This window comes from Camelus ferus, chromosome 9 (assembly GCF_009834535.1).
Source record: "Camelus ferus isolate YT-003-E chromosome 9, BCGSAC_Cfer_1.0, whole genome shotgun sequence".
NCBI lineage: Eukaryota > Metazoa > Chordata > Mammalia > Artiodactyla > Camelidae > Camelus > Camelus ferus.
In genome coordinates, this window is record NC_045704.1 from 48409200 (window position 1) to 48429686 (window position 20487).

At 35.9% G+C, this 20487-nt stretch overlaps 1 protein-coding gene across 1 annotated transcript in view; it reads left to right on the forward strand.

The window, feature by feature from the left end:
* Positions 1-20487, forward strand: part of HYDIN (HYDIN axonemal central pair apparatus protein) — a 373932-nt gene that overhangs the window by 167274 nt on the left and 186171 nt on the right. Inside the window, exons 13-15 of the mRNA XM_032486698.1 lie at positions 5735-5853; positions 9721-9944; positions 15290-15357. Coding sequence (XP_032342589.1) covers positions 5735-5853; positions 9721-9944; positions 15290-15357 — 411 coding nt within the window. The remainder of the gene's footprint in view (positions 1-5734; positions 5854-9720; positions 9945-15289; positions 15358-20487) is intronic.

Genomic DNA, 20487 nt, shown 5'->3' on the forward strand with positions numbered 1-20487 from the left:
CAAGTTTCCTTTTTATTTCTAGCACCTAATATGTTCCTTTCTTTCTTTCTTTCTTTTGGGCTTAGATAAGAATTAAAACTGTATATTGTCATACTTTTAATAAGCTTTTTTGTGTGTGTTTGAAGTGAAAGAATAGACTGAGTCAGCTTACTCTGCCATGTCGTCAGAAGTTAATGTAGTTAATAGTGTTCATATGTTTCCTGAGTTAGTGTCCTTAGAGGATCTGCACAGAATCACTCTGGTTGCTTATTAAAAATGAAGATTCTTGGGTTTCATCTATGTCTTATTGAATCAAAATCTGTGGAGATGGTGCTAGAGAATATGTATTTTAATGAGGGCTAAAAAGTAAATGTGTATCAAGATTGTAGGACACAGGATTTATACATATAGAGAAATCAGTTGTGTTTCTGGACAACAGTGAGAAATTAAATTTTTTTAAAGCAATACTACTTACGATAGCATTAAGAAACAAACTATTTAGAGATAAATGTGATAAAAGATGTGTAAGACTTGTACACTGAAAACTATAAACATTGCTGAGAGAAATTAAAGGCCTAAAAAATGGAGAACTATGCCTTAATAGGTCAGTATATTAAATATCATTAAGATGTCTTTCTCTTCCAAATTCATCTGTAGATTCAGTGCAGTCCAAATCAAAATCCCAGCTACTTTTATAGGTAGAAATTGACAAACTTATTCTAGAATTCATATAGAAGTAGCAGAGAATTTAGAAAGCCAAAACAACTTTGGAAAAGAAGAATAAAATTAGAAAGCTAGTATGACATTATTTCAAGACAACTTGTAAGCTACAGTAATCAAGATAATCCAAGGTAATATGCCCATCTCAAAATTCTTCACTTAATCAATCTTTTGCCTTACTAGATAATATTCACCTTTTTGCCATATGAGGTGATAATTTATATACTAGTTCCAGGAATTAGGGTGTAGATATCTTTGGGAGTCATTATTCAGCCTGCCACAGAATGGGGACCCTATGTGGGTCCCCAGTTGCTTCAGCACTTTATACTATGTAGTCTATCTGTCTTCACTGATTGTCAACACCTGCTCTGTCATAAATCAAACTTACATATATATGTGTATTTATTCTTAGTTCTGTATTCTGTATCCTTCGTCATTTTACACTTCCTGCACCAATACCATATTATCTTAATTACAATAGATTTATAATAGATTTTAATATGTGAAAGAACAAGTCCCCTGGATTTATTTTTCTTTACTAATGTCTTGGTTATTATTGGTCCTTTGATTTTACACATAAATTTTATAATCAATCATCAAATTCCACCAAATTCTACCTACTAGTGTTTTGTTTCATAGAACATTAAAATTACAGATATAGATGAGTTGGAGGGAAATTGATGATTTTACAATATTGAGTTCTTCCCTTTGAAGAACACAGCCTAGTTCTCCATTTATTTAGATCTTTGTTAATATTTTTCAGTGAAGTTTTACAGTTTGTTCCTTGAAGGTCTTAAGTATATTTTATTAGATTTATTTCTAGATACTTTATTTTTTGATGCTATTGTAAATAGTATGTTGAAAATTAATTTTTCTAATTGTTGCTGTATATAGAAATGCAGTTGACTTGTATATTGATTTGGTAACCATCAATCTTACTCTATTTTATTAATTTTAAAAAGTATTTATAGATTCTTTAGAATTTTCAAGGTAGATAGTCATAAAATATGTGAATAATGACAGTTTGTTCTTCCTATTTGTACATTCCTCCCCTGCCCCACCTTTTTCTTGTCTTATTGTACAGGAATGGAGCTCAAACATATTGGACATCTAAGATATCTTGGATGGCAAGCTTTTGAAAGTCCATGGTTATATTTTCTGGTATTTAATACAATGTAACCTATTACATTCCTGGATTTTAGGGCTGTGAAAGGGGTTCTATAGTACATCTCTCTGTTTTTCATGTGTGAAACCAGGACACTGTAATCAGATGAGAATCTGCTCTATTTTAGAAATATTTTAATATTTTGCCCTTCTAATAAGGAATCTGTCCTCAGAGCTTACTGGTTCCTTTAGGCTTGTCCCCCTTGCTGCCTTTTGCCAAGACAAGAAAAATCCCTGCTTCAAAAATCTTGTGAAAAAATATTTATAATATAACGCTAAAATTTAGAGTAACTCTTGCAAATACAAGGCTGGGTATTACTTTACTCCCATTCTTTCCTGGCTGAGGGAAATGGCTAGCTACAAATAAGACAGTCTTCTTTGAAGTAATTGATAATTCACAAAGAAACATTGGCTCACTGCTTTATTACAACATACCTCCTTTCAAAAAAATTTTTATTAAGGAAGGCCATCAAGGTAACAGATTGAGAAAGCTTTAAGCTTGACAGTTATAAATAGTCTTGCAGTTTATTCCACAATATATTTGCAATTCTCTTTCTTTGTCATTCTGAAAGTTGGATCTCTGTCAAAATACTTTTCTCTTGACCAAGGAGTGCAAATTATTGCCTTCAAAACAGATTTGAAGATTAGAACTCTAGAATAATGGAGAAGGATGATGAGGTTTGGACTCTCGGAAAGTTTTACTAATGTTCTAGAGTGTTGTCAAACGAACACCTGATCTTTAGAGGAACTTATTTTCCAGGGATAAGATGGATTGGAGGTACCCTTTGAATAAATCAACTATCCCAAATATTGCTAGGATTGCTCTTGTTTCTTATAATCAAAGCAATACTTGCCTAATGACCACTGTGTTGCCAAGCATTAGAGAGGACCCAGAGATAAGTAATCTTGTCTTTAAAAGGACAGTTTTGGAGAGGGAGTGTTACAGATACAGAAGCTAAATAGCAATAGAAGACAGTGGGACATAAAATGTCACAAGGCATTATAATGATGATAATAAATTAGAAATATCACTTGGTTGTTCAATGTGTATTTGCTGTAATACTGAAAATTACATCTAACAGAGTAGCAAAAGTATTTTGAGTGTTCGAAACGTTACACACAGAACAAATATATCATTTTTTCCTTGAATAACTTAAAAATTTATTGGTGCAAATTTAAGGAAAACCTGTCAAATTAATCAGATATTTTTAAGAGTGTTGGCATCCCCACTGTCATAAAGGATATGGAGAGACAAAAAACATTAATACTGTTGATGTTTGTGTGTGAATTAGTACATGCATTCTGGAAGGCAATATGGCCATAGCTGTGAAGGTGTCAAATGTGTATCCCTTTGTTCTGGCCATTCTACTTCCAATGGTGGTGGGCTGGGTAACTTGAATTAACTCGTTGTCTCTCTCTCTCTCTCTCTCTCTCTCTCTCTCTCTCTCTCTCTCTCTCTCTCTCTCTCTCTCTCTCTCTCCCCCCCACCTCTCTCTCTCTCACCTCTCTCTCTCTCTCTAAGAGCAACTAAAAGAGCAAGGCAAAATCTTTTTCAAACCTATTTTGAAGGCAAAAGAGAGCTGCCAGGACCATGAAGGATTTAGGAGGCCAAGATCCAGAAGAAAGACACCAAAACAGACAGACTTTGGGGCCTCTTTAACTTTAGCAATAGATTTTTTGGCAGATACTACAAAGACTCAGAAGTTCAGCAGAGTTAGGGAAGAAAACATAGAAGTTCACATGATACCCAAGAAGAAAGCGCCCTAGTAATCTCCCAGGCTTAAGGGTGAGATGCAGTAAAGTGGGCACTGGAAATGGGCCGCCCTCTTAAGAACTGGAGCTAAGCTTTGGATCATTTTCCAAGTATAAATTTGATTAGGAGACTTCTCTGTTGGGGTTCCAAGACATAATTAATCCGTAATGTTCTAAGGTATCTATTGTATATGAGGAATTAACTTCTCTTCTGTATCTAGGATAGTGCTACCTACATACCCTTCTTGGGAGAACTGAGAAAATAGTCACTCCAATAATTTACTGCAGGGCTTAATTCTCTCACAGAATCTTGCCACCAAAGGTTAGATTAGGTTATCTAGAATTGCTAATATTCCCTAGTCACCATCCAGAACCTGGAGGAAGATACCATCTTCTCTGAGTTTCAAATTATCTCTACAATTTTTTATATACACTAATCAGCACTCAATAAAAAATAACCAAGTAAATAAAACGGTAACACACCCTGATGATAGAACATCAAGAGAAACAATAGGAACAAGCCCACAAAGATCTAGGTAATAGAATTATCAGACACAGATTTTTAAAAATGCTCTTACTAAAGACAGTATTGAGCAGAGGTCTGGAAACTACAAAAAAATCTAATAGGAAGTCTAGAACTCAAAAGTTATAATGACAAATTAAGAACTCAGTAGATGAATTTAATAGCCTGTTAGGTGCAGCCAGAGGTAGATTTTGTAAACTAGAAATTAGATAAATCAAAGAAATAGTCACACTGAAGCATGTAGAGACAAAATACAGAAAAGAGCATAAGAGTTGAGTAGAATGTGGCAAAAAGTTCATATACATGTATTATGTATTACATTATATATGAATATATATAGAGAGAGAAAGAAGTAAGAAAATGGAGCATAAGCAATATTTGAGGAGATAATGACTAAAAATTTTCCAAATTTGATGAAAGATATTCATCCACGGAATCAAGGAGTACGACAATCCCCAGGAAGGATAAATGCAAACCACACCTGGAGACATTATAGTAAAACTGTTGAAAACCAAAGACAAAAAGAAAATCTTAAAGCAATCAGAGGGAAAGACATATCTCAAATAAGCAATAAGACTGTAAGCTGAGTTCTCAACATATTTCTGGAAGACAAGAAATAATAGAATGGAATCTTCAAAGTATTTAAAGAAAATATAGGAAAATTATAAATATATTCAAGGATATTAATTACTTTATAATTTGTTCTAATGAAAATTTAGAAATCACTTAAATATTCAACAAGAGGAATTGGTTAAAACATTTACTTCATCTTTACGTGACAATATGTAAAAATGTTTCAGATGTATTGTTAAGAGAAAAAAGGCAGGCTACAAAATAACATATAGCATATGCTCTCATTTACATTAACAGTATTTAAAAATGATTAAATGTGAAAGGATTGGCACCAAAGTGCTAACAATAGTTACCTTTGGGTGGTGGAATTAGGAGACAATTTCCACTTTCTCTGTAATATTTTTATAATGATCATGTATTATCAAGTGCACATATACCCCTTTAAAAAAGGGAAACAAAACCAGTCAGTACTTTAATGGCTTATGTGCTGTATTGACCATGGGTCCACTGTGGATGTGTAGTAAGGGATACTGTTTAGTGGATTCCATTTCCTCTATATGAAAGAAACTGCAAAGTGAGGATCAGGTAAGACTCCTAGGCTCAGATCCTTTTATGCCCTGAGTCTTCCTAAATCCCAGGAAGATCAGTGTGAACAAAAGCCTTTGGAGACTCATGGTGACTCTTATTTTATGGTCACTCTTCTCTGATTTAGAGAAATTATCTTCCTTTATAAGAAACTTGTAAAGTTAAGTTAAGATTGGGTTAATTTTGGGGTTTTTTTTCCCCCTGCTAAAATGACAGCCTAAATTGCAATATAAGCTGCCCCCTAGAGTTAAGAAAATAACAATATTCTTGTTTCTTAAAGATAAGCTAAATCTCCAGCATTAGTTAAATTACAGTTCCCTCGGTCCAGTGCAGGGAATTGATGCAATAATCTTGATGGCTTACACTGGTAAGATGCTGTGGATAATCTGGGGTAGAAAAGCATCATTTAGGGTAACAGAGTCTGAATTGTTTTTACAGGCCGAGAGATCCGTCTGCCCCTCAGAATCAAAGGGGAAGGAATGGGACCAAAGATTCACTTCAACTTTGAATTGCTGGATATTGGAAAAGTTTTTGTTGGATCTGTTCATTGTTATGAGGTAAGCACTAGAACTGTTCACTGAGAGTCAAAAGTCCTTGGTTTTTGTTTTTTTTTTTTGGTTTGTTTTATTTTATGTGTCTTTAATGATAGAAAATCTGTGCAGTCACATTTATCTGCCATTACTCATACCTATTCAGACCCCAAATGATCCGACCCCTCCACCTCCTAGTCTTGTTGAGGGAAGCAACTTTTTTCTATAGCCCCTCTAACTTTACAGAAAGCATCAAAGCCATAATTTAATAGGTTTTATCCTCACCATTTGTAAATTGTGAAGGGGAACACTGTAAATACTTCTCCCCGTCCGTTTAATTCTTGTTCTCTGACAGTGTAAATCCTGCAGATCAGAGGATAGAGAACCTTCTACATTTTCCAAAATGTCCTAATGAGGATAGCTGTTTTCACACTTCAAAATTTTCTCTGATTTAAAATTTTAATTTAATTTTCTCTGATTTAAAAACCAATCATCATGGTTTCTAGAAGAGACCTCCCTGCTTTATCTTTCCAATTAAATAGAAAATGATTTTTTTACATGATGTACTCATGGGTTGATGAGGATCAAAGTTACTTCAATGTCATCTCAAACCTAAATTTGTATCTAGGACACTTGTTATACTATATCAAGCCATTGAAACTTTATGGTAGAAATATTCCTGAATTGTAAGAGTTTATATTTCTATAGAGGTAATAATAGAAGCATTTATTTAATGAATGACAAATAGGTGTCAGGTTCCAAGCTTTATTATTTGTGCATGTCTCTGTAGACGTGTATCATTTCTAATCCTTACAGAACCGTGAATGGTAAATTTTACTGTACCTAATTTTACAAATGAGAAACATGAGGAATTTAGTAGTTATTTCGATCAACAACCTCGCCCTTCATGTGTGTTGGGCACACATGCATTTGTTCACTTGGTCCTCACAAAAACCCTGTGGAGTAGGTACCCATTATATAGCTGAGGAACCTGAGGCTTAGAGAAGTTTTACTACTTAAGGTAATGCTACATACTATAACAAACAAATACAATAATATATACTCTCTGGAACATGATAAAACTCTACTTGGTTGCTAACAGAAAGTCCCTAACAAGCTTGCTCATCCACAGATAGCTCTCCTCCAGCAGATCAGGAACCCAGTCTCCTTCCACCTCTTGTCTTTGCCACCCCTAACACGTGACCTGCAAGATTGCAGTCTCATGTGTATCACACTGGCAGAAGGAGAAAGCTCAGAAGGATGCAAGTGAGAGGTTTTCCTAGGAGGTAACACTGGAGGTGGCATGTATCACTTTTGTTCACATCCTATTAGCTTCTGTAACTGCAAAGGTGGCTGGGAACTGTAGTCTAGCTATAGGCACTGGAAGAGGAGGATATGGGTTCAGTGAAAAGCAAACCTGACTTTGCCCCATCTGGGTTTCTCGGGCCCTACATCTTGTGGGAAGAGAGGGCCCTATGCTGGCTTTTCAGTCCATCAGGCTCTCATCATGGGCAAATCCAGCCTGTAGCCAACTCAGCTCTCAGCCCAGTCTAATCTGGCACAGTAGGTAAGTGCCCAGTTGATGTTGAGAGCTTCCCACATTGTTGTTTGTCCTCTTTTGTACTCTGTGTGAGGACATACAATAACTATGGCCCAAATGGGATGATGTGAAAAGTAGAGATGTTAATATCATGATGAAATGGGATATACCCAACAGCACAATTTAAATGAAGAAATCAGTCACATGACTTTCATAAAATGAAAAGAGGTACAGGTACTATGTTGCGTTGTCCTGTATTTCATTTTGAAAAAATATGGTCACTTAGGGGAGGGAAAAGAAAGATACATGAGTTCTTTATTAAATTAATATTCTGTCTGTAATTTATCCACTGTGAATTTCTCTTACACTCTGTCTTATGGATGCCACATCAGAAAAGGACCTTTAGTTCTGATGCAAAATGGATAGGGTTTCCCTGAATGTAATAATAACTTCTAATAAATTTAACAAAAGTGTACTTGAGTCCACCACTTCCCACCCTCCCAGATTTGAATAGTAAAGAGAACCACAGCCAGCTAAATAAATGTTAAATGAGGTGCTGCACCAGATTGGACAGTTTTGAGAGCTGTGCAGTGGCAGAGGACATGGTAAGGTGCTTCTTATGGGAGTATTCTGCACTCTCTGCGAATTTAATGCTGATGCCTCATTGCATCTCTCTCAATTTATTACATTACCTGCTTGAGACAAATTTGAATAACTAGCTATTGCTCTTAGTCATTGCTGAGCTTAGCAGATACATAAAGAATAACCCCTGAGAGATTACACTGTTGCCCAGTGTAATTAGAAGGAAAACAAATGAGAGGTGAAGTTCTACTTAAATTGTCTCCTCTCCAAGGAGTTGGACTGCAAGGAGAAGGGCATTACTAGTAATCAGAAGGTGTCAGAATTGTGTCCCAAACAGTTTGCTTGATTCTGGATTCATAAATAGGCGCTGCTTTGTCATGGGGAGAAGAATGATATGTATATTCTCAAAAAGAGAGGAGCTGGCACCTAATAAAAAATCTGGGTGAAGCATTTCTGTGAACAACAACCAAAAAAAGCCATCCATGCACCTGCTCAAAGAGAAGAACAAGGGTCCTTCAAATTACCACTAATACCTTTGAGTTGCCTTCAAGTTACCACCAGTGCATGTCAGTTGTTTCTTAAGCCCAGTTCAAATTTAAACCCTTAGCTGTGGGGTTTAAATAGCAATCACTGTCATTTATAAGCACTCTTTGCCAGGCACTATTCTAAAAGTTATGTAAATTAATAAATTTCATCTTCACAGCAATCTGAGAAGTTGGTAGTACTACACATTACAGATGGGGAAACTAGGGCACAGAGAAGCTAAGCAGGTTCTCCAAGGTCACACAGCTAGTAAGTCAGTGGCAAAACTGGGATTTGAACCCAGGCATTTCGCTTCTGAGTCCCTGGTCATAATCACTTTTCTCCAAGTTCTCTTTAAAAGGAATGAAGGGTGAACCATGATTCCTACAACCAGGAAATTTAGAATGAGGGAAATGGGGAATAAATGTAAAAAGATGAATAAAATATCAAGTAGTGATGTACCTCTTTTGATGCGTTGCCCACTTTCAAGGACAGGAATTGTGGGAGGTGGGATCAGGAGCAGTAGACTGAGCCATTTGCAGAAGACTCTGAATTTCAGGCGTGAGCTTTTTACACACACCTAGTATACAATCAAAATGGGCAATGACATGGTTCTAGAACATTAGTATATAGGAATAAAACTTTTCTGTAGTAAAACAATTGCTTTTCTAAGCACCCCCAAACAGTTATCTATCCAATAGAGTTTGAGATGAAAATATCTTAATAGGATGAAATCTAATAGTACAACAAAGAGAATCCTTGCAATCTGGAATCCACAATAATATCTCATTTGCATCCTTCAAGCTACACTATAAACACAGGCTTAGGTAGTCCTTGCTCCTCTGTTATGACTTGCTTTTCATTTTTCAGCATGCCATTTAATCTCAGCCTTCTCATGTATAAAAGAGGAATACCTACCTTGCCTTGGTTACTTCATAGTATGAGTATTTTAAAAAAAAGTATTTTAAGGCTTTTCTTCAGTAGACGTGCTTAGGATCAATCTTTATAACATGAGCATAATACATTTGACTACATTTTGAAGAGGAGACAAAAACACAAAATTACTTTCTGGCTTAGGATTCTTATCTTCAAACACTCAAGACAGTTCTTGATTCATTTTTCCCCTGTTCATTTGTCCCCTGGAGTTTTTCTTTTGTTCTAATTCCTGCAGCTGTCTCTGTATTGGTGCTTATATGAAAATAAATCAGAGGCCCATTGTCTACCTTTTCACTCTTGCCTTTTTGATATAGGCAGTACTATCCAACAAAGGCAGCATTGATGCCCTCTTCAACGTGATCCCACCAACTTCGGCTGTGGGAGCCTGCTTTGTTTTCAGTCCCAAGGAAGGCATCATCGAACCGAGTGGAGTCCAGGCTGTCCAGGTCTCCTTCAGTTCTGCCATTCTGGGACACTTCGAAGAAGAGTTCCTGGTCAGTGTCAATGGGGCCCCTGAGCCTGTGAAACTGACCATCAGGTAAGATACTTCTACAACTAATGTGGAAACTAACTGATGTCTTTACCTATTGCTTTCTTAGACTTCAAAACCAGACCACTTTACACGTTAATGGCGAGTTACTAGATTGCCAAAATATTTATCTATTTTTTTGTTAACAATATTGATACCTGATGAAAATAACAATTTGATTCCTCATTGATTATTTCTTTTTAATCCAGACACTGAAGTATCATGTAAAAATAAAATTCTTTAAAAAACCAAAACTAGATCATGTCTTAAATGTCCATAACTAACTTTGTTGATAATGAACACATTAACATACTGGGGTATTTTAAATTTCTACCAGTGTTTCCCTACAGAATACATGTAGCTTATTATTGTAGCATGGATACAGATGCTGTTTTTGGGATCTAGTTTTCCTGTAAGCTACAGCCTTAAAGAATAAGGACCTAAGTACTAAATTAGTTTCTACTTACTCTGTTTTACTGTTTAGGGAAAGTAAGTTATTGATGTTTTGTTAAAATCATCTCCTTGACTAAGCTTTGCCTATTATCACAGTTTGTCTAAACCTTCATCTTTCATTTTTATTTTAAGGAAATTCTTTAAATGCTCTTACCTATAATACCTCCAGGTATTGTAAAAGAATCTACTTACTGTGTCAGTCAGCCAGAGCTAGACACTTGCAGCTTTTGTGCTGGAAATCTTTTGATGTCTTCCGGCTTCTTCATTTGTTCTCAGGTTTTAAAAATAAGTTCTCTGTGACCAACCCATTGGGCTGATCTATAACCTTGGTTCCCAGTGCTGAAAAAGATCATATCTTCAGAACACATGGCAGATTCTATTTGGATTCCCGAAGCAACGTGCTGTTAATTATCATAGTAGTCTCTCTTATTATGGTTCAGTAACCTAGCAGGACCTCCTTCCATCTACAGCTGCCCTTTTTGCAGTAATTGACAAGCTGATACTAAACTTCATATGGAAATGCAAGAAACCCAGAATAGCCAAAACAATTTTCAAAAATAAGAACAAATTTGGAAGACTAACACTTCCCATTTCAAAACTTTTTACAATTTGATGTGGTTATCGAGACCATGTTGTACTGACATAAAGATAGACATAAAGCTCAATGGCATAGAATTGAGAATCTGAAAATAAATTCATACATTTATGGTCAATTTTTAATCAAGGGTATCAAGACAATTCAATGGGAAAGAGAAATTTTTCCAACAAATGATCCTGGAGCAACTGGATATCCATATGCAAAAGAATAAAGTTGGATCCCCTACTTCACATCATGTACAAAGTTAGCATACCATGAACCAAAACCTAAATGTGACAATTAAAACTATACAACTTTTAAAAGAAAATGTAGGTATAAATATGTGTGACCTCGGATTAGGCAAAGGTTTCTTAAATATAACACCTAAGTATAAGCAATGAAAGGAAAAATAAATAAATTAGACTTCATCAAAATTTTTAAAATTTGTGCTTCAAGGGACACTATCAAGAAAGTGAAAAAACAACCTATAAAATGGGAGAAAGTATTTGTAAATCATATACCTGAAAAGGGACTTAGACTGAGATATATAAAGAACACTTACGACACAGTAATAAAAAGACAACCCAATTAAAAAATGGACCAAGATTCTGAGGAGACATTTCTCTAGGGAAGATATACAAATAAATGGTCACTAACACATGAAAAGGCTCTCAACACCATTAATCATCAGGGGGATGCAAACCAAAACCACAGTGTGATACTTCACACCCACTTAGACAGCTATAATTTTTAAAATGGAAAATAGCAAGTGTGGAGAGAATTTAGAGAAATCAGAACCTTCATACACTAATGGTTGGAATGTAAAATATGCAGCCAGCTTGGAAAACATTCTGACAGCTTTTCAAACAGGTAAACATTGAGTTACCATATGACCCAGCAATTCTATTCCTAGATACATACCCAAGAAAAATGAAAATAAATCCATACAAAAACTTGTACATGAATATTTATAACAGCATTATTTGTAGCAGCCAAAAGGTGGAAATAATACAGATGTCTCCCAACTGATGAATGGATAAACAAAATGTGGTATATCCATACAGTGGAATGTTGTTAAGATCATAAAAAGGAATGAAAAAGAATGAAGGATGTACATGCTACAACATGGTACAATGAATGAACCTTGAAAACACTATGACAAGTGAAAGAAGTGGAAAGACCATACATTGTATAATTCCATTTATACAAAATATCCAGAGTAAGAAGATATGTATATAGATAGGAAGTAGATTAGTGGTTGCTCAGGGCTCGGGGTGAGGTGGGGGATAGAGGTTGATTGCTAAAGGGCATAGAGTTTCTTTTAGAGGTGATGAGAATGTTCTAAACTTGACTGTGATGATAGTTGCACATATATGTGAAAATACAAAAACCACTGATGTAGATACGTTGAGCAGATTGTATGGCATGTGCATTATGTTTCAATGAGGAGCCTATAATATTGAATAATAGTTTTATCATTTCACAGGTATATTTTTAAAATCTCTGATCTCTTCTAAAGATCCCAAACTAGTAGCATGTGTCACTATCAATGACTCAGTAGATTGAGGTGTACTTGGGTTTTCCATTGTGAATACGATTTAGAAATTTCTCATGAACTTACAAGTAAACTGGGACTCATTAATACTCTAGGTGCTCTGTGCAGGTTAAGTCTCTTGTTTTATCCTCTGGACCTTACCATTCATCCAAACTCCCATGCCATTTTCTTATTTTGGATGTTCATTCCTGATTTCTTTTGAAGGAAAAGAAAATCTCACTGTAGGAAGAATATTTATGTTCATCCTAAAACTAATCACAAATTAAAAAAGTAAAATAATCACAAATTGCTAAGAGAAACATTCTTGTCTAAATTGCATTTGTCCAAAAGTGTTCTAGCACTTCAAATCACAAATAATAATTTCAAAAACTTGGTAAATATCTGGTGTCAAAAATAAATGTCTAATGATAAAGGGTAAAATACATGTATAATTTATTATTTATTCCCAGATACCACACATTAATATTGATTTTACTTATGACTTTTGTCAGGAACACTTTTCTGGGCCTTGTGGCCCAAGAAATCTCTATGAAAGTTAATATTGTGGATTCTGGAATTTTGTTTCATACTCTTTTGTTGTTGGGTTCTCTTCTTAATACCACAGAATTTTGGCTAGTAAGCCTTGAAAGATCAGAACAACTATTGTACCTCTGTGGTTTCTATTTACTCCTCCAAGTATATAATACAGTATTTTAAGTGGTTGGATAAACAACCCTATAAAGTTAACATGGTTTTTAAAATTACCCACAAGCAGTTTTGTTCCCTCCTGTTTTTAAATATGTAACTTTATGAAGTTTAACTATAGCATAGATGTATTTTGCATTCAACTTGTTTCATGTAATATGTCATAATAATTCAATCATTCTATCTCTTAGTCTTTAAAATTCTGATTTTAACAGACCACTGCATTGATGGAGGATGCCATCTTGGTGGAGACTATCCTAATGTTCAGAATCCCTCTTAGAATGAATGTGGGCATATCCAACTCCAGATGGTATTCAGTGGCAGTTCCCTTAGTTGTGCCTTTGAACAAATGTGATTTAACTCTGTTTTTTCCTACTTCTGCGCTGATTTAACGACTGCTTTTTGCAGTTTTGTTATCTTCTTATTTTTTTAGCCTTTTGTGCATTTCAGATACTTCTGATCTATTTGTTACTTTGGCCCCCCAAAACTTCTTTTACAAGTCAAGTATCTAATCTGTAGGCTTGTTTGACTTCACTCTCTGCTGGATCCTAATTCCTTGCTAAGTACCAGCCACACTTTTTGAAACCACTTTGGATCATTAGCATAAAATAGAATAGATGGTCCTGAGAAAGACTTTCAAACTTGCTGCATTGAGTCTTTGTTGTCATGGCTCCTCCCAGGCTTGCAACAGCCTCTCGCCACATGGTGAAGTCAAATCTTTAGCAGCTGAAAGTATCACTAGGGCACCATGTGCGCTCTTCATGGTATGACACACCTACATCACCAACATCTGGATCCCGGTGAATTAGGAGACTCATGTTTAGTGCGGTTTCTGGTATCTGTGTGTCTATAACTTTTAAAAGCTTGGCACGTAGATGGGGAATTATTTCAGTTCTTACCTTTGGTCTAGAGATTTCAGGGACTTGGATCCTGGAGAAAACAACAATAAACAACTATCTGATGTATTAGTTTTCTATCGTTGCTGTAATAAATTACCTCAGACTTACAGTTCTAAAGTCCAACACAGGTCTCTCTGGGCTAAAATCAAGGTGTTGACAGGGCTCTATTTGTCTCTAGGAGAGAATTCATTTCCTAACCTCATTCAGCTTCTCGAAGCTGCCTACAGTCTTGGGCTCATGGTCCCCCTCCTGTATCATCAAAGCCAGCAAAGGCTGGTTGAGTCCCTCTCACACTGCCTTGCACCTACCTCCCCTTCTGCCTCCCTCTTCCATTTTTAAAGACCCTGTGATTACATCAGGCCCACCAGAATGATTCTGACTCTAATCCTTATCTTACAATCAGTTCATTAGCAACCTTAATTGCTTCTGCTGCCTTAATTACCCTTTGCCATGCAACCTAATTTAGTCCAGGTTCTGGGGATTAGCACAGAGACATTTTGGGGGACCATTATGCTATCTGCCACACCTGAAGTCTGCTAGAAGCTGTAGAATATCTCAATTATTTATTTTAAGTTAGAGCATCATTCCAAGATCATGAGCCTTGCACTGAGAGAGAAGCAGACCAACATTTAGAGTGAAGGGTCCTTAAAGTTCATCTATTCCAGTCTTCTCTTTTATACATTAGGAAAAGAAACTGAGGGCTACAGAAGTAAAGTAATTGGCCAAGATCACAGCTAGCTGGTGGTAGGAGCTGGATTAAAACAGTTTTATAAAAGTGTGGGACAAGGAATACTGATAACATCGATAGCCTCTGATGTTTATTATATGAACAGACCTATAATTTTTTTGTCTGAGTTAATAACTTTTCATGATAAGTGTCTATCTACATTAACATTTTGTGCCATTAGTTCACCGATGGGTCTGCTCTGCCTCATCATTATTAGGAATATGGTGATAACTTAACCATAGCATCATTTGCTAAAACCCAAAGGTTTGAGAGTTTTAAAAGAATTTTAAGAACCACTGTGATAGATCATCATTTCATAGTTACTTTAAGTCCTAGATGCTATAACTGATTTAATACCAAATTATGATTTTCAGTACTTACCTTCTCTCCAATTTTGATTGTTACTTTGAATTTGCTGGATTCTCTTTCCACTCCCTTAACTTGTATTCCTACTTCCAGAGGCTGTGTCATTGGACCTACCTTCCACTTTAATGTTCCTGCTCTGCATTTTGGTGACGTTTCCTTTGGTGAGTACTTTTCCATTTTAAATTAGAAATTGAGAGGAATTACTTTTCTCTCTACATAGGAGGAAGAAGGTTTACAAAAAATCTCTCTTACCATTTTGTATGGATAATAGCCAAGAGATTCTAGAATCGTTCTTCCTCTGCAGAATTTTGGTGCCATTTCCTAGTTTATAGGTGAAAGTTGTATTCGTGTCCTGGGCACTAATAGCTGTCAGGCCGTCGCTGTCCCCTTCTTCCAGCAGAGGAACAACAGAAAGCTTTCAGCTTCACTCCACCATCTGAACATTCTGAACACTCTATTTATAGGCAGGTTCTGATTTGCCAGTCTGGCTACACAGCAAACTTTTCACAGAGATACTCTTAAGTTTTAAGTGAGCTCAGTAGTAGTTTAATTCAGGTGTTTCATCACTCCAGATTGAAGACTCTTCTGTATTTTTGTATAGTCTTCTTACTCAATTACTTCCCTGAGTCATTTTCTCCCATCTAAGCTTCCTCATAATAAAAATGATAACAGTGGCAGCAAAAATTCCCATTTATTGGTTCTTTCTTATATTCCACTTACTGCTAAGAAATTACATGCAGTACTGCATTTAAATGTTTTAGCAATCCTATGCAGAGGCTCTATTTAAGGCCTTCATTTTAGAGATGGAAGAACTGAGCATTGAAACAGTTAAATAACTCCCTAAGTTCACACAGCAGTGGCAGAATTAGTACTTCAGTTGAGATTTATCTAAATCATAAACTGCATATGCTGTCCAGCTGGGTGATATTGACCCTAGAGAAGCAAAAATTGGTTCTTGGGAGTTGAAAAAACTTAGATACAACAATGGTTTGTTCCACCCTACCCAACAGAATCTTATCCCTTAGTATTTAGTTTTTCTTGTTAGGGAGAAATTAAGTCTAATTTAAATCATATCTAATTAATTGATTTGACTTGGTAGAAAATTAGTTTATCATGGTGGTTCTTTTTAGGAAGTGATAATTTTTTAAAAATTGTGAAACCCTAGTCTACATCTATATTCCATAATCCTTTCTATTTTGCCCTGCTGTTTCCCACTTTGACTTTCAGTTCTTTTGCTTCATATCAAGTAGGCTCATCTAACTTGGGGAAAAATAGTTCTTTAGAAAAAGTTGATTCATTATGCCTTTCTCAGTTGCTTCAACATTTGGGTGTTATGACATTTTTTTATTCAGAATATGTTTATTTATACAGTGCCCTCCCCAACTACGTTATATTAGGTAAGGTACATACTATAGGAAAATTTGTGTAAGTAAAGTTGAATGTCTGTTCATACAGAATATGAAAATGGCTGGAGAGATATTTACAAATTCGTAAGGAATGTTTTATGTAATAGACTCCTTTGAAGGAAAATAAAAGTGACCTACAACTTGAAGATCATCTGGTGTCCAGCTCAGAGAGGCATACTCTCTCAAGGGTAACCATGACTGATGCACAATAAGAGGAGAGTTCCTGTACCGAGAGGCTTATGCAGTGTATGCCAAACACTTCAACTGAGTCCACAGAGAGGCCTGGGCAACTGGTGCTGACAGCAGCATACCCTTCCATGGGCAATGAAATACGAAGTCCTGCCCAAGGACATTTGGAAGATGTGCCCTATGTCATATTGCCTTGGAGGGAGAAAACAAGTCCAAGGAAGCACCTCAGATCAGTTACTCCAAGAAATCTCCACGGACTTATTGTCCAGAATCTGCCCTATTGTTCAGCTCTGATATGTTAATGTAAATACCAGCGATAAGCCAATTATTGAATCCCATTAATATCTAAAATGTTTTTATCTAGAGTCTAAATATTTAAAACCATCACAGCCAGTAATAGTACATTTCTATGAAATATGGAAAATAGGAAGCATACATAAATATCCTCAAGATGCCACTGATTTACTCAAAATGCTGTATTTGATATTGGCAAGACATGGGCCGCACAACGGGTATAACCATGTGTGCATGCTCCAATTCTAGGCAGGTTTTTCCATTAACAGTTTTCCATTTGAACCTCTCTTATCCCTAAGGATATGGAAAAGGCCATCATTAGGTAATTGATTCATAGTTGCCTTGAGCTATAGGGGTAATAATCAACAGCTGTTCCTCATAGTTGGTCCAGCTAGAAGTTTTAGTAATTAGCTTAGGTGAAAATTAGAAACAGCTTATTTTTCTTTTGTATAATATCAAACCATTTGATGATAGAGCAGCTAGATGCTACAGAGCCATGACCCAAGATTCCCCAAGTCTGAGATGTAAAAACTTACCCTCCAAAGTCCACCTTCAAAACCCAAGTTGCCTTTTCTTCTAGTTTGGATGTGGATTCCTTAATCTTCTCTGTGTTGTGGTAGGAAATGTTAACAAAAACATATCTTTTTTTTTCCTTGCCAACAGGAAATCTAGGGCTATTTGGTTTTCAAAACCGCTTGGGTCATTGAATTCAAGCCACTCTGCTGTGCTTCTGGATTCTGCACTGTAATGGCCAGAGTTAGGGATACTTTGTGATAATCTTTCAAAATTATCTTGTGATAATATTTAAAATCCCATAGTTGGAACTCGAGTCCTCATGGTGCCAACACAAACTTTCATTTATTTCTCCAGGTAGATTGGCTTCCTGTCACAAAGAAGCATAGTTCATTGGAGAGTCATTTATTTGAAACTTTCTAATTATTACCCCATATATGCAGGTAGGGCTTTGATGAGGCAGATAAAACTAAGCATGTTATTGACTCAGGAATAAAGACCAACAGATGTATATATAGTTAGTTCCAGATGCAAAAGAAAAATTAAATGATATAGGAGCCATTCAGAAATTGGAGAAATTTTTTAGTTACTTCAGGATAACAGATATATTGTGTGGAATGAAACGAGGTTTGCAGAGACTGTTTTGGAGGTTGGGAGTACCTTACACTAATTAAAGTTGGTAATACTGTCCCCATATTGGAAATAAGGCCCATTCCTGAAGAGGTATCTGTTATAGACTAGTGTTGGAGACATGGCATTTATTTACTCAGTGATAAAGATCTAGATGTGGCATCAGGGTCTGTTGGGATTGATAATGTTAGGATATCATAAATACCATAAAGTAGGTGAGAGGTTCAATAACCCTGATAGCTTGGATAATTCCTCAGATCAATAAAAGAACAAAATGGACCAAGTAACAACTGGTATGCCAGGTGATAGATGAAGAGGCAGGATAAGTATCTGCAAAGTCACTATTTTTTAGGAAGTGTAAGAATGTACTGAATGAGAATAAGGAATTTAGAAGGTTCCAGGCACTTAGTGGATTTGACCACTGGATAATCTGGACAGAGAAATTAGGGTTTGAGGGCAGAGTTATTGGGATAAATAAATATAAACATGAAAAAAAAAGCATAGTTGATATCTCTTGCATGGCCAGGTATGGCAGTGTTTTACTCAAGAAGTATTTAAACTGACTTTAGGACGTGTAGAGTGTCGGGGCAAAGCTTAATTGTCATGATCATAGAAAATTCTTAGAAAGATTGACGGAAGAGATCATAAGAGGGATGAGCAAAGCCTAGACCCAAGAAAGTTACATTAACAGTAAGGGAGACCTAACAGGGATATCAGAATTGTTACAACTTTAAGATAGTAAATAGAGAATAATATGGCAAAATGATAAAAAAAAAAAAAAAACAGAAGTATACAAGGGAAAGTATGAGAATCAGTAATGTCAGGTATGTAGCAAAATCTTGTTCCGTCAATCTTTCTACTTCATGTAAATTCTGCTCATTCTGAGGAGCTTCTGATAGCAGTCTATTTATGAAAGTTACCCATTTCTGGAAGATTTTTTTTAAAGCAAACTTCCATTTAAGATCTTCAGTTAAGAGTAGTTTTCTATATGTCTTCCCTCAATAATTCAGTTTCTTTAGGCATCTTTTTACCCAAAGGTCCACCTCTTAATTAACTGCAGGGTCAGTTGTTAGAAGGCTGTAAAGAAGACTAGCAATATATATATTTTTTTCATTTTTGAGGTTAAAGGAAGGAAGAGCTTCTGAAGGTGAGTTGTTAGGGAAAGCTTCTTAAACTTATAGATGAGTTGGTTCTTGACAATATTTCACTGTGTCTGCTCAAAGCAAGCTTGATTCAGATGATAAAAGACTTGTAATCCCATGGAGCTTCTCATTATTATTTCCTAAGGTAAATAATCTATGAGTTCCAGAGGGAGCTAACTTGATCTGATAGATATTAGAGTTAAAGGTAAAACTCTTTACCAAAAATCCCCAAGAGCCTCAGAGAGCTTGGCAAGTTTAAGATCAATAATACTATTTTTATGCTGTATTCCCAAGGATTGTGGATTGTGAAATTTTTTATCAAGTGGTTAACACACTATAAGATTCTTTATCTTTTCTATGTAAGGCTGGTATTCCCCAGGTGGAAAAGTTACAGTATACAACTTCTCATCCACAGTTATGGCAGTGGCCTTTCTGTATTGGAAGGCTCAAATCCATCTAAAGAATTTGCAGACAATTACAAGAACATATAATATTCTTAATTGTATGATTTGAATGCAGCCCATTTGAATTTGAAAGGTCTTCTGAGGTATGATTTAGACCCATGTCCCACTGCAGTTTTCTTGGAAAATGATAGAAGGATATCCGTAAGGCAGGAACCAGCCACATCCCCAGCTACAGAGAAGAAACATTCGCATCAACTGGTATTCAGAGATTATCTCTTCTCTTCTGTGATGGGACCTGTGGTATAAGGTTTTTGTCAAAGACCAGCTCAGACTTTGGGGCACTCCATGGTTGGTATGCCAGAGACCACTGAAGTGGACAGAGGATCTTGATTTTAGGCAGTGTTTGTTTTCTAAGTCTGAATGTTTTATGTTCAGAATGAATTGTGCAAATGTGCTTACTAATCTCCTGTATCGTGAGTTATTTCTATAGACAGCTACAAAAGGACCACCTATTTTGCACAATGATCTGCCAACACATTTCCCTTTGCTTTGTCTAAAATATCCCATGAATCCCAAAAAGTCTGTCAATTTTAACTTAATTTTTGGTCTTGGGTATTGCTGAATCAATTTAATACTCTCATTAGCTAGAGTCTTTAAAAGAGATCATGTTCCAAATAACATACCACCTTTTGTCAGAATTGAGATTTTTACTT